Raw genomic sequence first — 15,541 nt, 5'->3', positions numbered from 1 at the left:
GAGCAACCCAGGTGCCCCCAAAATGTTCTTTCTTTAAGGACCTTTACTATCAGCATCTCCGCCTGTTTAGGGCACAGAGAAGGCCGTGGAAGCAGCAAGGACAAAGCAAAGAGTTCACATTCCTCAAAGAAACACCCAACCGCTGAAGAGCCAGACTGTGTGTGTGCCTCCCCTGAGTCCGGTGGGACTTGGGGTGCGTGATCGATGGGATCCCCGTAGGAACACTTGCAAGGTTCATTTTGCAGCAGTGTCCTACCCACTTACCTTGCAGGGGGGCAGGGGTGGTAGCGAGAGTCCGGGCAGGTGCTCCCTCAGGCGTCCAGGAATGGAGAGGGAGGACTGGCCCCACACACAAGCGTGATTTGGGCTCACTCCCTGCCCTGGACCCCCCCTCCCACAGACATCAGGAGGTATCCTCCTGAAGGTCAGCCAGGATGTTCAGAGCCCTTTGCCAGCTGGGGACTCTGCACCAGGCACCCGGCAGACAGGGAAGTGGCTTTGGAAGACACTTCTGCTCTTCTCTTCTGGCCCATCCTGAGTTTCCCAGGAGTGTGATGGAGGAGCTGACCAAATGCGGAGGGAAAGCCAGGCTGGGGTGCCCTGAGCGTCCTGGCACGGGGCAGCCTCACCTGGGGTCCAGAGGCTTGCTGAGTCGGATCCCCAGAGCAGCCTGTAGTCTGTGCAAAGGCGTGCACGCCTCCCACGTGTTGGTTGAGATGGGAATCCGGCACTGGGGATTATCCCAGTGCATGGAAAATCAGTTGCACAAACCTCATTATAGCTAATAGTTCTGTAATGTTATTTTCCCCCTAATTTGTAGAGATACTTTTCTCCATCATTGATTTATTGAGATATTTAACGGCATAATACAAATGAAAAAGCAATCCGCGGCGGAGACAGAGTGGACACGTCAACAGCTGGCCGGCCTTCCTTACCCACTCAGGACCACGATGGAAATGTTAGTGTAGACAGATCGCCCGGTGAATTACAAGCGATGGCCAAAATGCCGAATACACTAATTTTGGCAAGGAAAAATTAAGCAAAATAAAAACAAGAACATTTTCTTCTGTTAGCTCAGGAGGAAATTCTCTTGCTATGACTCTCCCTCCCCCAACATTTTTCAGTGTTAACGGATCACTAAATAAATCGTTTTGCATTGAGATTCTCTATCAATATTTTAAAAAAAAATTTTTTTTTTGAAAAATGCACGCAATTCCTGGAGCTATGACAGAACACTTAAAATAAAATGTGGCCTTTAGGTGACGGCAGAGGAAGGGGAAATAATTTTTTTCTTCGGTAGCAGGAAAGCATTACAGAAACATTAATGCAAAAGACACTCAGGGAACCCACTCCAGAAGAGTTCAGACCCACTCAGAACAGTCTGAGAATACCTCTCATGCTTAGTCCCTTAATTGCAATGGTTTAAGCAACATTCGTTTAAAAGAGCCTATGTTTTTTTCCTTTAGTTTCTTGAGTAGCATAAAATAGTCTGCTCTTTTATTTTATTTTTTTTCTAAGATTCTATTTATTTGAGAGAGAGAGGGAGAGGCAGTATGGGGGCAGAGGGAGAGAGAGAATCTCAAGCAGACTCCACACTGAGTGCAGAGACTGACAGGGCTCGATCCCACAACCCTGAGATCATGACCTGAGCTGAAATCAGTAGTTGGATGCTCAACTGACTAAGCCGCCCACGCACCCCTGTCAGTCTTTTTAGAGGAAAAACACTGCACAATTCAGTCCACATTTAAAGCCCTTAGAATAGTGGCTTACTCATAGGAAGTGCAAATAAAATGTGGTGGGTATTCACTAGAAGCCTGCTTGTGCTAGGTCCTGCAAAGGGCTATGGAGATACGTAGGTGGATGGATGGTTGGGTGGATAGACGGATGGTGGGAGAAAGGAAGGAAGGAAGGAAAGAAAGAATAAATGGGTAGGTGGATGGATGGTTGGATGGGGAGATGGATGGACAGATGGGTGGCGGATGGATGGAAGGAAGGAAGGGTAAAGTGGGTGGATGGTTGGGTGGATGGTTGGTTGGATGGTTGGTTGATGGGGAGATGGATGGACAGATGGGTGGTGGATGGATGGAAGGAAGGAAGGGTAAAGTGGTTGGATGGTTGGTTGGATGGGGAGATGGATGGATGGGGAGATGTATGGATGGGGAGATGGATGGTTGGGGAGAGGGATGGATGGGGAGATGGATGCATGGGAAGATGGATGGTTGGGGAGATGGATGCATGGGGAGATGGATGGTTGGGGAGATGGATGGATGGGGAGATGGATGGGGAGATGGATGGACAGATGGGTGGTGGATGGATGGAAGGAAGGAAGGGTAAAGTGGTTGGATGGTTGGTTGGATGGGGAGATGGATGGATGGGGAGATGGATGGATGGGGAGATGGATGGATGGGGAGATGGATGCATGGGGAGATGGATGGATGGGGAGATGGATGGTTGGGGAGATGGATGGTTGGGGAGATGGATGGATGGGGAGATGGATGGATGGGGAGATGGAAGGATGGGAAGGTAATCACATCAATAGGTATTTATTGAACTCTTGAAAACCTCGAGGACCCAATGATGCGGACAGGTAAATGCCACGGAGTGCTCAGAAAGCCCACTGGTGGAAGCAAGCATCTCTTGCTAGAGGGTGGGAGTGAGGTCAAGAAGAGTCTGAAAGGGAGGAATGACCTTGTTTAGCTGCCTCCACCCCCTGCCCTTGGACTTACAAATTGCTCATCTGAACAGAAATCTCACCTGATTCCCCGATGGGTGGAACAAGGCAAAGAGGGAGAACTTCAGTATCTATGGAACGATCACATGCATGGATGGGAGGCAGCAGAGGGGAGGACAGGGCCCTGGGGGCTCCTGAGGCACAGGGAGTGGCTTGTGGAGAGAAAATGTTCTCTCTGCCCCCATTACTCCCCAATGATTCTTGTGCAGAACATCCAAACGAACATCTTTTTTTTTTTAAAGATTTTATTTATTTGACAGACAGAGATCACAAGTAGGCAGAGAGGCAGACAGATAGAGAGAGAGGTGGAAGCAGGCTCCCTGCAGAGCAGAGAGCCCGATGTGGGGCTCGATCCCAGGACCCTGGGATCATGACCTGAGCCGAAGGCAGAGGCTTTAACCCACTGAGCCACCCAGGTGCCCCCGAACGAACATCTTAGACAGCCATCATTCCATGCGCAAACCTCAGTCCGTTAGGGCCAGAGCGGGGAGACTTGAAGCTATGGCTTGCCATTTTGACATTATTAGTGGTAATGGGTACCTTGGTGAGAAATGAGTGTAACTATGAATGTTTAGAAATAAATAAACATTGCGCTTTCTTTCTGCCTCTACAGAGATTTGTACCTTTAAAATCTCATTCACATCTGTTCCTTCATTAACCTGTGGCTGTAAGGACTTAATTGGTGCAAACTCTAAATCCTATGCAAATATGGACTTGTACACTAGCAATTTTCTTTCTGTGTGCCGTTGGGCTAATCCACTTGAGCATATCTGGTGTTCCGAGGTGCGTGGTAAGGTCGGTGCCAGATAACCCTCAGCTCCCCGGGAAGCTGTCCATGCGTGAGCACGCATATTTAAGCGCACCTCTCCTCTCCAGATCTTCTGCTCTTTTTAAAAAGATCACATACCTGTGCCTGTAAAAGAAATTATAATTCATAAAGGATCAGCACTTCAAATGAACATTTTGGGCTCGGAGCCCACTTTTTACCAAAGAACCTCCTTCGAGATTGGGTTTATAGATACGCAGGCCGTGCACGGTTTCCCCTATGTATTGCACTGTTAGAAGCACTTTACAGATAGAACCTTGTTTAACCCTCCAAACTGATCTACGATGTAGATGCCTTTGTTGTCACTATTCTGCAGTTGAGGCCCAGAGAGGTTGGGCACTCCACCTAAGGTCACACAGCTGAGGCATGTTAGGGCCAGGCTTGGCACGCACGCTCTCTAGACTCTAGTCCTCTTTCAGCCACAGTGCTGTGCTATGAGGTTTTGATGACCGACGCCGCTGATCACGTTCCCTTGGCCCTGCTGGGAGATGCCTCCAATCTAGAGGCTTCTTCCTGTCTTCCTGCATCTCGACTTTCTGGCTTTAATGTCAACTTTATGAATGTTTTCCCACGTGTCGGGGTTTAGATAAATTCAATATGTATGTTTATTGTGGCAAAAAATACATAAGATAAAATTCACCGTTGTGACCCCTTGTAAGTGCGGGGTTCAGTGGCGTTGAGAACATGCACTCTAATGTGCAGACATCACCACCGTCCGTCTCCGGAACTTCTGCATCTTCCCCAACTGAGACTCTGTCCCCATGAACCCATAATCCCTCCCCTCCCCCAGCCCCTGGCCCCGCCGTCCACTCTCTGTGTCTGTGATTTTGACACGTTAGGGGGCCTCCTATACATGGGGGTCTCACAGCGTTTGTCCTTCTGCGTCCGGCTTCTTTTACGGAGCATCACGTCCTCCAGGTTGATCCGTGTTGGGGCCGGTGCCAGCATTCCCTTCCTTTTTAAGGCTGAATGCTATTCCATGGTGCAGACGGACCACGTTGCTTATCTGCTCATCTGTTGACAGATGCTTGGTTGCTGCCACCTTTTGACTATTGTTAATAATGCCATGAACACGGGTGTGCAAGTGTTCAGAATTCAGTATGTGTTTGTCTCATTTGCACGCATATTTGGTAGCATCGGGGCAGAAATGATAAAAGCGAGCTGGGGTCCGGGCAGGTCAGATGCTGCAGCCAGTCCAATGGATGAGCAAAGTGGAGGGCACCTCTCAGGGGGTTTGGTGTGCGCAGGCAGGGCAGAGTCCCGAGGGTGAACAAGGGCAGCCCCTGACCCCCCGCATCTCTGTGCTGGTTGTCCTGAGCGCCTTTCCTCCCAATGAGCCGGTGACATGTCTGCCCATGGCCTCACTGCGCTCACAGCTGGCTGGTAAAGACACTGTTGTGTAGTTTTCTCTGTGGGCCTCTGGTGGGATGGGGGTGGCAGGTGCTACAAAGAACCCCAAACCCTGGCTGGGGTGTGCGGGATAGCAGGCGACTGATGGACAGGCGAGCCAGGGAGGCGGGATCCTGGGGCTGGGAGAGACCACGACCAGCCAGAAGGGAGCCAGAAATCCTCAACGGAAGATGACATAAGTCAGAAACCAGAGGGAGGCCTGGAGTCTGATGGGATCCGATGGGATCCGACGGCTAGGAAGACGTTCAACAACACGCCACCGCCCAGCCTGCAGCTGCAGCAGAGCCTGTGCACGAGGAGAGGGCTGGCCGCCTCCCTGCCCGTGGCCCCCGGCCGCACACCCCGCCTCTGGCTCTCACGGGGGCTCCGTTGGTGAGGGCGGCAGGGAGCCCACGGCAGGGCATCAGAAGCAGGAGAAGAGCACCCCTCACCTCTCCCCTTGTGTCATCTCTGCAGATGAAGGCCTCTGGGACGTGTTCGCGAAGGACATCCCCCGAGGCGCCACGTCCTACACTGTCAGCCTGGACAAGCTCAGGCAGGGAGTGACCTACGAGTTCCGGGTGGTAGCTGTGAACCAGGCAGGCTATGGGGAGCCCAGCAGCCCCTCCACGGCCGTGTCAGGTAGGGAGCCCTGTCCGAGCAGGGGACGCTCCGGGTGCGGTTCTTCCATTGGAGCGGGAGGGGATGGCTGGGAGCCGTGATACAAAGAAAGAGGACAGCGCCCGGCACCATGTAGGCACCAGCAGCACAGGCCCAGCCTGGAGAACACGGTACTGAGGGAGCGGGCGCCACCGGGACCCTGACTGTCCTCACCAAGCTGCATTTAAGCAAGTCTTAATTTCTGTCTCATTTTTTCCTAATCAAAGACCCAGGCCAGAGTCAGAGCAGTCAGCCTGAGCTAAGCACTGTGCTGTCTGTCCGTCCATCCAGGGGAAGGCAGCCCCCAGCCCCTCCCATCAGCTGAAGGCTCCTTACTGGGCAGCCTTGGGCAAAGTCCTGGCAGCTACGGGGAGGGCTGGGGTGTCTTAGCACCCGACCCAGGTGTGTCTGATCCAAGCCTCCCCTGAGACAGCTGAGGGGCCCATGTGCACCCCAGGCCAGTCGCCACCCTGTACAAAGAGCCCTAGGCTCCACTCTGGGTGGAAGAGGCAAGGTTTCTTTCCCAGAACTCATGGGGTGCTGATGACAGACCAGCCACCCTCGCCAGCCCTGTGGCAAGGGGTGTAACAGATGCGGGGAAATCACTAAGGGCTTCTCAGAAGAGGGAGCATTGTCTGGCTGGCGAAGGGTGCATGGGGGTGAGGCCACAGGGGAAGAGAGCAGCAGAGACAAAGTCCTCGTGGTGAGACAGCAGGCAAGGAGGGGAGGGGAGGCCAGCTTCTGCCCTGCCTGCACCTGGCGTTCCTGGGGTTGCCTGGAGGACGTACCTGCAGGGACCCCATCCAACCCAGTGGTGATGCCGCCTGGGGCTCCACTGTTGATCTGCCAGGCAGCTGGAGGAATAGCAGGGAGCAGCGCGGAGGCGATTAGAAAGGGAGCTGGCAACCCACCGCAGGCAGGGGACAGGCTGGGCGTGCAGTTGCGGGGGGAGGCAGGGAGCAGGTGCGGCACAGGCAAGGGGGCAGGCGAGGCCAGAAACCACATGGGGTGTTCCTGGGACCAAGAGAAACACGTTGTTCTTCCCCAGCCTCTAGATTCGTTCAAGATGCTGACTGCTCTTGTTTAAACTGAAAATACCTTCTGTCCCTCTTTGCCATGACCTTGGAGGGAGCACAGTATCTGCGGGCAGGCTCGGGCCCACGAGTCCTTGTGGATCGTGGCGGGGTCTGCCAAGAGGAGCCCCAGCACACCACGGGCTTCTGTAGCAGTAAGACATAGAAAAATCAAAATCTTCTCATTTCTGTCACTTTCTTATGAAAAATTTAACATGCCCTCCAGAAGAGAGACTAGAATAAGGACACCCTGGGCACCCCTCACCCCAGTCGAGCAAGTCAAGGTTTGTCCCCCTTGGTTCCTGTGTGGAACACCTACGTAAAGCAATTCCAAATGCACAGAGCCTTTCACTGCACACACATGCAGCCAGGGGCAAAGGCTCCTTCCTGCAGGAAGCCCCTCGCCCTTCTGTTCATGGAGCCCACGGCCGGGCTGTCCTCTGAAGCCCATTACACGCCCTTGCCAGCCGCGGCCACCAGCGGGACAGTGGTCAGCTTCCTCTGTCCTTCAGAGCAGCGGCCCTGACCTCAGATCTGTGGGGTCCTGCCCAGGGGCCAGGAGTAGGGTCCTGCGGGCACCCAGGCCTTTCTTCTCCACGCCCATCTGGGTGGTCATTTGGAATTTGTTGGCTCATTATACAGAGCAATTACTGTGCAGCCTGAAAACCACTGATATATTTTGGATTCAAAATGCTGTCGTCTCCCAGGAAGCCCTGTGCCATTGCATTGCCCAAAGGCAGCTCCCCGCTCTTGTCCCCAGTGTGCACAGTCTTTACCCAACCGACGAGAGATATAACATAAGGCAGAAGTGTCTTCTGGGGGCTTCAGCAGCTGGGAGGCGGACCAGGGCTTCCTATTCTGTCGGATCTGGTGCCTCCCAGCCAGCTCCCCTGCAGGGGGCTTGTGGAAGGCACCAGCGGGACCCCAGGGCCATCCGGCATCTCCCAAGCAGCGAGTCCCATGTCTCTGTTCTTAGTAAACAGAATAAAACATGAGCAGGAAGGGTGTCCTCCTCCAAAGCAACTTTTAAGTGAAACTATTTGTTTCTCAAAAAATATTTCCCACGACGGGGGCCAGCGGTTCTGCTCAGTTTTGCAGGAGGCAGGAAATACAGCATAGCGCAGGCCTTGGGGAGTTCCGTGGTGGCAGAGGACTGCAAGGAGGGCTCACAATCAGAAGTGTTCATGCAGGTGTGGATGGGATCCAGCGTTGGGCAGGAGCAAGCAGGAGTCAGCTCATGGGGCTCATGGGCTTGGACTGAGCCCCAAGGCTCATGTGGGCCACACTGAAGACTTTTAGGAAGGGACAGTTTGTTTCCATTGAGTAAGATCTCCCTGGTGACAGTGTGTGGCAGATTGGTTGGGGGGTATGTCAGGAAGAGGGGAAGCCACCAGAAGGGGCTATAGGGTGGCGGCCGTGGTGGAGGGGGTAAGGAGCCCCAGGGGCCATCGGGGAGGGAAGCCTGAGCACTGAGGATCAGAGACATCCAGGCTCGCTGGTCCTTCCTCCCTTTCCCCCGGACAACATCCATAAGCAGATAAAATCGGGGGATATGGCGTGAAGCATGGTGTGGATGGCAAAGACAGGGCGAGCTCTGGGACAGGGCGGCAAGGGTGCCCAGGGGGCCCCAGCCGGTTCCCACAGAGAAGGAGCTTGTGTCTGGGAAACCAGCCCATCGGCCACCCCCCTCTCCCCCCGCCCACCCACCCCAGCAGGGGGCGGGGTTCATCTTCCCCGCTACTGCCTTCCTCCCCAGCCCCGGGCTGCGAACAGGTGGCAACAGTGTCCATCCCGTGTGACCGTGTGCTCCTGTGCCCCTCAGCTCAAGTGGAAACCCCGTTCTACCAGGAGTGGTGGTTCCTGCTGGTGATGGCACTTTCCAGCCTGATCGTCATCCTGCTGCTGGTGTTTGCCCTGGTCTTGCACGGACAGAACCGGAGATACAGGAGCTGCAGCACAGGTGGGGCGTCTGCCTTGTCTCCCCCCCCCCCCCCGCCCCGCCCCCCACCCCACCTCTAGAAGGGCCCATGCACTCAGGAGCCAAAATGTCCGCATTTTCTCTGCTTCAATCCGGGATCTGTGGTGCGGGCTTTGCGTTTGGTCTGCCTGAGGGTGACCAAGGCCGGGCCTCGGATTTCCTCTGGGAGGCAGCTCTGGGCAGCAGTCAAGCGCCCTTGGCCCTTGAGGCCCAGGTTCGCGTCCTGGCTCTGCCCCACAATGAGCCTTGTGTCTTGGATTCTCCATCTCATGGGTGGATGGAACTCCCTAAGCCTGTTCCCTCACCCACACCATTGCCCAAACGCAACAGGATTTTTGAATAGGACACACAGAGCATCAATCAGGTGACTCACTGTACCTCTCAGTATCATGAGCACAGTGAGCCCAGGCACGTCTCAGAAATGCTGGTGTGGCTCCCGGACCCATGTGTGGAAACACACAACGGGGTACAGCCGTAGACCAACAGAGCGTGTACCGCACCTTACATCCCACGTTCCTGCTCTAAGCCCTCTGACGCCCGGCTCACCTTTGCTTCCCCGGCATAAGCTCCATGGCTGGCATACAGTAGGTGCTTAATAAGTGTTTGTTGCTGCATGAGCCACCCCGAATCAGAGAAATGGACAAATGAATATGGGGCAAAGCTGGAACATGGCAAAGCTTGTCCTATTTATGGGAAGGTCAGGAACAATGCAAACGAGCTGAAGTTTCTAGAAGACAGAACACTGGTTGTCTCCTGGCAGAGAAGTATCAGTAGAGAAGGGCTGTGAGGGAACCCCTCAGGGTTCCGAGAGTGTTCTGCTCTGACTCTCTATGCGGATGGTGGTTCTACACATAACACATGCCAGCACCCCGGAGGCTTAAGATTAGTACACTCCGTGCATTCTGCTCTCCTCAATTTTTTAAAAACTCTCATAATCACCTGTAAGACCTGTTCTTTGCACCAGTGGACTGTGACTGGGCTCTCTGGATGGTGGTGTGTCCCCCCACCCACACACACAGCTGTAGCTGGGCCACGCATGGGACCAGCTCTGTGACATCACCACAGCGGAGGACGGGTCCCATGGCTGGACCTGTCTGTCTTTGCTTCTTAGGAATTTGGATCCCTGATGGGGTCCTCCCACAGACGAGTGGGCGCCTGAGCCCCCAGGGGGGCAAGCCACTGGGCTGAATGGCTCCCCCCGGCCCCCACCCCCCTGCACCACACCTTACTGCTCCTGAAGGGTTAAAAGAACCAGGCGCTTCGCCATTTGCTTTCCTAACGTTAAGCAATTCATTCCTCCAAGAAAGGATTTATTTTTTTCTGTATAAATTCACTTCTAACAAGTGTTCGTAAATCAGACCTTATTCCTATGGGATTTACTATGTATGAATGGCATGTCATTTTACTGAGTTAATGCTATTACAGAACTCTGCGTCTGGCGCATAGAAAATCTCCCCACTTTTCACTCTCCCTCTGCATCTGGAAAACCGGCCTGAAAAGACATATCTGACCTGCAGCTTCTGATACTCAGCCTCACCCTGGAGTATTAATTTAACATCATAATTGAAGCCTGGGGAAAAAAAAAAAAAAAGAAACCGTACTCGTCTACTGGAACGTCTGCCTTGCTGCCAGGAGCCATGCAGAACCCAGACCTTTGCAATTACGGCCCAGCCCCCTCCCGCTTGCTCCCCTCACAACCCTCTCCTCATGGGACTTCCTTTCTGAGAGCGGTTTTCTCCTGCTCACCCTCTCATCAGCCCACATCCCACTGGCCTGCAGCTCCGTCCTCCCTCCGCCTGTGTTCAGTCAGCTTCCTCTGCTGCGAGCACGTCAAGCATCTGGGCCCGTCCAGGCGCTCTGGGTTCACAGCAGAGAGGGTGCCATGGGGTTTTAGGGAACCTGGAGTCCTTCTGGAGGACAGTGGGAGATAAACGGGAGAGGTCCCCACGTCCAAGAGCTGTGGTCCAGCTGGGGAAGATGGAAGGCAGACAGTAAGGAACAAGCCAGTATGTCAAAAATGCACTCTAGGGGGCGCCTGGGTGGCTCAGTGGGTTAAGCCGCTGCCTTCGGCTCAGGTCATGATCCCAGGTCCTGGGTTCAAGCCCCACATCGGGCTTTCTGCTCAGCGGGCAGCCTGCTTCCTCCTCTCTCTCTGCCTGCCTCTCTGCCTACTTGTGATTTCTCTCTGTCAAATAAATAAATAAAATCTTTAAAAAAAAAAATGCACTCTAGGCGGGGCTCTGTGGGCCTCTGGGAGCAGAGGAGGAGGTCTGGAAGATTCTCCCAGTTCCCAGTACAGGGGCGGCCCCAAGGACAGAAAGCCACTGGAAACCTTTCAGCCCCTTTGGTTTCTCACAACTACACTGTTATTCATCTGATCTCCTGATGTGTTTTAAAATATGTTTCCATACATATTTATAAATTTATTATTTTTGAGTGGCTTTTAGTATATCGAAGATATGTGCGGTCAGCACCACAGTCAACTCTAGAACATTTTCACCATCCCAAAGACGCCCTGTCCACTACCTCCACAGTCGTCCCTTGTAAATCTACTTTCTACTGAGATTTTGTTGTTATGTGGTCGTGAGTTTTTTATTTTGAAATGTGTTCAATATTTAATTTCCCTGCTTTTTAAAAAAGATAATGCATTCTGGAAACTCTTTCGTCAGATACTGGTTAGAATACCAGTTCAGTTCTTTGGTGTCGGGCAAAATAAACACGGAAATGCCCAGCATCATCCTTAACACGCGGCTTCCTCCCCAGTGTGCCTCCGACTGTCTTGTGAGCCCAAGCCCGGGTCTGGGCTCTGCTTCCGGCCGGAACTCAGTGAACACCCGTAGGCTGACTGGCTGGGGCTGGGCTCTTTCCTGGAACCTCTGAACCCATTCTCCCGTTCCTGCTGCAGGTAAGAGCATCTCCAACATGGAGGAGACCGTGACCCTGGACAACGGAGGGTTTGCTGCCTTGGAGCTCAACAGCCGTCACCTCAATGTCAAGAACACCTTCTCGAAGAAGAACGGGACCAGGTAGGGATGCAGTCGCTCTAACCACCCCCCTCAGTGTGCCCCATCTGCCCGAAGACCTGAACCAGCCAGGGTGGGGGCCCAGCCGCAGACATGCCGCCGTGCCCACGGGCACCCACCCAACCCCAGCAGGGCAGTGTTGGGAAGGGGGCAGGAAGGGAAGGGGCAAGAAGCATCCTTCCTCCTCTGGAACTCCAAAAAGCAAGCAGATCTCAGACAGGAGGGGAGTGAGCTCAGGAGCCTCCGGCCCCGGCTGGCCCTCTAGGGGGCCGGTTGCGCACGTGCGATTAGCAAAGTCCTGCTTCACACACCGTCACGCAACACTGCGGTGGACTGATCGCCAGCAAGGATGTCCTCTCACCGACATGACGGTGGCCACAGGGCGGGTCAGGAGGCCCCCGGGGGAGGTGTCCGTGGCCCAGAGCTGCCCTGAGCCCACATCCGTCCCTCGTGGTCCCGTCCCTGTCCTAGGTCCCCACCCCGGCCCAGCCCCGGTGGTCTGCACTACTCAGACGAGGACATCTGCAACAAGTACAACGGAGCTGTGCTGACCGAGAGCGCCAACCTTAAGGAGAAGTCGGTGGACGCTTCGGAATCCGAGGTCAGTGCTTGCGGCCGCCGTCCCCTGCCTCTGTGATGAGCACTCTGCCTTCCCGAGGCGCCGCCCCTTGGGTCCCATCTGCGTCTCAAAGCCACAGGAGCCAACAGGACAGGTGACAAGTGACTCCCTTTTATAGATGAGGCCCTTCAGGCCTGGAGGTCATGGGTACTGGGCCGGCTCTCAGATCAATACCTCACCAAAGGGGCTTCTGATCCCAGAGCTCACTTTCCATGTGGCTTCAGGAGATAAAGCGTGTTTTCTGGTGGTGACCATAGAACCTGACCTGTAGACCCCAGCTGGAGGGGCGGGCGGTCTGAGCCTGCAAAACCCACCAAACCTGGAACCCCGGCCCTGGCAGCCCTTCCCCGCCCACCTGCCCTGCTTCCTTGTGCCGAAGGGGGACTTAGCCACTGCCATTCTGGGACCATTAGAGGCTCTGGGCAGCTCTGACTTGTCCCCGTCCTCACTGAGCAGATGGACCAGGGAGATCTTGCCCCCAAGGGGACGTCCCCTGCCCGGGACCCACTGGCCTGCCTATATGTGAGGCCTTCTGGGCCCCTGCGTGTTCATGTGCAGAACTGAGCTCGCCCGGGGGCAAGGCCTCCATCAGCAAGCAGGCGGGGGAGGATGTCATCCAGGGGCAGTGGTGGGAGGCTCCTGCAGGGGCTCAGCGCCCCCAACTCCCAACCCCCGGAGCATGTCCTCTGCCCCGAGGGTGCGGCCTTCGTGCCTTGCATTTACGAGCAAAACCAGCTAGACGGCCGTAGGGAGGTGGTCCTCCATCAGTCCCTAACCTAAGCTCTTTTATTTCTCATATGCCAAGTCTTGAGAGAGAGGAAAATCACCAAGCCATTTGCTGGACACGTGGGCCTGCCCTACCTCTTGGCATTCATACGCTAAATCAATATTTAATCTAAAATAAGTCTCACCTTCATTTGGCCCTGAATTCAGGCCTTATTAAGCCCCGAGGCTCAATAAAATGGCTTCTCTTAAATTGTGCTCTATATATGAAGTCCAGGTGAGACGGGGCACAGGGTGGGTGTCGTGTGACACGGCGACCGCTTGCTTCGGGCTTTCTGTTTACGAAGGACGCCGGGCGCCCTGTCTGTCCAGTAGCCTCAGGCATGGGGAAAACAGCAAGCAGCACCACAGAGGTTCGGGAAAGTACATTTGTCTGAAATCAAGGGGCTGTCAAGTGAAATGCGGCAAAAATGAGCTGCTGCTTTGTGATAAGGAAAGAGCAGCTGTTCTGGAGCTGTTCTAGCTGCTTCCATCAAAAGCCACATGTTGGGAAGGAGAGGACAGCCTCCCAGCAGACACTGTCTGCGGTAGCAATTAGAGACGCGCTCGCAGGGCCCCTGCCTGGGCTCTGTCCGTAATTCCCAGGGGCCATGGCTGTTGAGAGCTCGCCGGCCCCACAGATGGGACTCACAGCCCTCCTGCGTTAGCCCTGCAGGCCAAGCTTGTGACGGGCCAACAGAGGCCAAGCACTATGGAGCACCTACCGTGGGCCGGGCACACTTAGCCCATGCTCACGCCACCCCGTGACGTAGACCGATTCTCTCCGTTAGCCAGCCGACTAGACTGAGCATGAGGTCATCTGAGCCCCGGCCTCCACCGTCCCCTCCAGCTCAGCACCCCCGGGTCAGCAGCCTGGGTTAGATGCATGAATTCTGAACTCTCTGTTGGTGAAAATATTCTCAAAATGGGTTGATGGGGTATATTGAGATGCAAATTCAGCTGCTTTTTATGGAGGATTGTTAAATGAGCTGGGCATAGACACACATGCATACACACGCGTACATATATGCACGGATTCCTACATGCAAACACACAGGCGCCGAGAGTGGAGGAGGGAAGGTGATGGGCGTAGGGAGGGAAGGGGGAGGAGGGCAGGGGTCAGAGACAGGGGCGTGGAATTCATACTAAATCCCGCAAGGAGATCGTCATGATCCTCCTATAATAAGGACAAATCTAAAGCTTACGGAAGCTTTTATGTCTTTCCTGGATATGCACTGATGGGGGGTGGGGGGCTAGGGGGCTTGAGAGACAGATCTGAGTGCCAGGCTCCTAGTTCCATCCCTCCCTGCAGACCTGCTGCACAGAATCAAGTTGTCCTAGCTCTAGGACTGTGGCTGAGCTCAAGCCCTGTGCCAGGAGGAAGGGGCTCCTTTAAAGTTCCCACAGATGCCTCTCATGGTTCCTACTGGTTTTTAGGTCAAGGCCTCTATCAGACACCCTATGAGAGGTGTAGACACTCTCTCTATGTACGTGCAGAATTTCAGCTAGGACCTGGGGGTCCAGGCCCCTGGAAAGCTCTAACAGTCACCTCCAGCTGAGAATTTCCATGCCTGGCTTCTGTCTGCCCCCTGGGTGCTCAGGTAGATACAGGAAGGCCCATCTTTATTCCAGAATTCCTCACTTTATCATCTTGCTAGGTCCTATCTTTGAACCTAATGCATTTGGGAGATTTGTAGGCACTAAACGTTTACGGAATCCCAACAGAGGGACCTGGGGACGTTCATCATCTCAGAAGTGCCAGCTCAGGTGGGAGAGCTTGGTTTGAGCCACATTTATTAAACAGCTTAATCGAGATGGAATTCACATACCACAAAATTCACCCATTTGGAACATGGGTTATTTAGGAGAGTGTTTGTAATGTCCTCATATTTGTGAATTTCCCAAATGTCATTCTGTTATTGATTTTTTAATTTTCTTCCACTGTGGCCCAGGAACATGCTTTGTATAATTTCTATCCTTTAAAATTTATTGCGTCTTGTTTTATGGTCTGTGCTGGAAGAATGTTCCATATGCACTTGAAAAGAGCATGTTTTTCTATGAACGTGCGGAGTGTAGGGTGCTCCTTACGTGTCTGTGGGGTCTGACTGATTTACAGTGTAATGGAAGCTACCTAGGTTTTTGATCTTCTGCCGTCCGCTAATGTACTGAAGTCTCCAACTACTATTGTTGAATTATCTATTTCTCACTCCAGTTCAGTCCGTTTAATTTTGGTGTTCTGTCCTTGGGTGGATATATGTTTATGATAGCTATGTCTTCTAGACGGATTGAGCCTTTCATTAATATTAGTGTGTTCCTCTTTGTCTCTGGTAACAATTTTGTCTTCAAGAATATTTTGTCTGATACTATTCAACCACTAGGGTTTTCTTTTGGTTACTGTTGACATGGTGTATCATTTCCATTCTTTTACTTTCAACATGTTTGTATCTTTGAATCTAAAATGTATCTCTTACAGACAGCAT

At 53.5% G+C, this 15,541-nt stretch overlaps 1 protein-coding gene across 2 annotated transcripts in view; it reads left to right on the top strand.

The window, feature by feature from the left end:
• Window positions 1-15,541, top strand: part of SDK1 (sidekick cell adhesion molecule 1) — an 888,974-nt gene that overhangs the window by 861,158 nt on the left and 12,275 nt on the right. For both annotated transcript variants that reach the window (XM_047713403.1, XM_047713402.1), the window contains 4 exons: window positions 5,424-5,588; window positions 8,502-8,639; window positions 11,563-11,683; window positions 12,152-12,281. In XM_047713403.1, coding sequence (XP_047569359.1) covers window positions 5,424-5,588; window positions 8,502-8,639; window positions 11,563-11,683; window positions 12,152-12,281 — 554 coding nt within the window. The remainder of the gene's footprint in view (window positions 1-5,423; window positions 5,589-8,501; window positions 8,640-11,562; window positions 11,684-12,151; window positions 12,282-15,541) is intronic.

Source organism: Lutra lutra, chromosome 18, assembly GCF_902655055.1.
Source record: "Lutra lutra chromosome 18, mLutLut1.2, whole genome shotgun sequence".
NCBI classification, from domain to species: Eukaryota; Metazoa; Chordata; class Mammalia; order Carnivora; family Mustelidae; genus Lutra; species Lutra lutra.
This window is presented reverse-complemented; position numbering and strand designations above follow the sequence as displayed.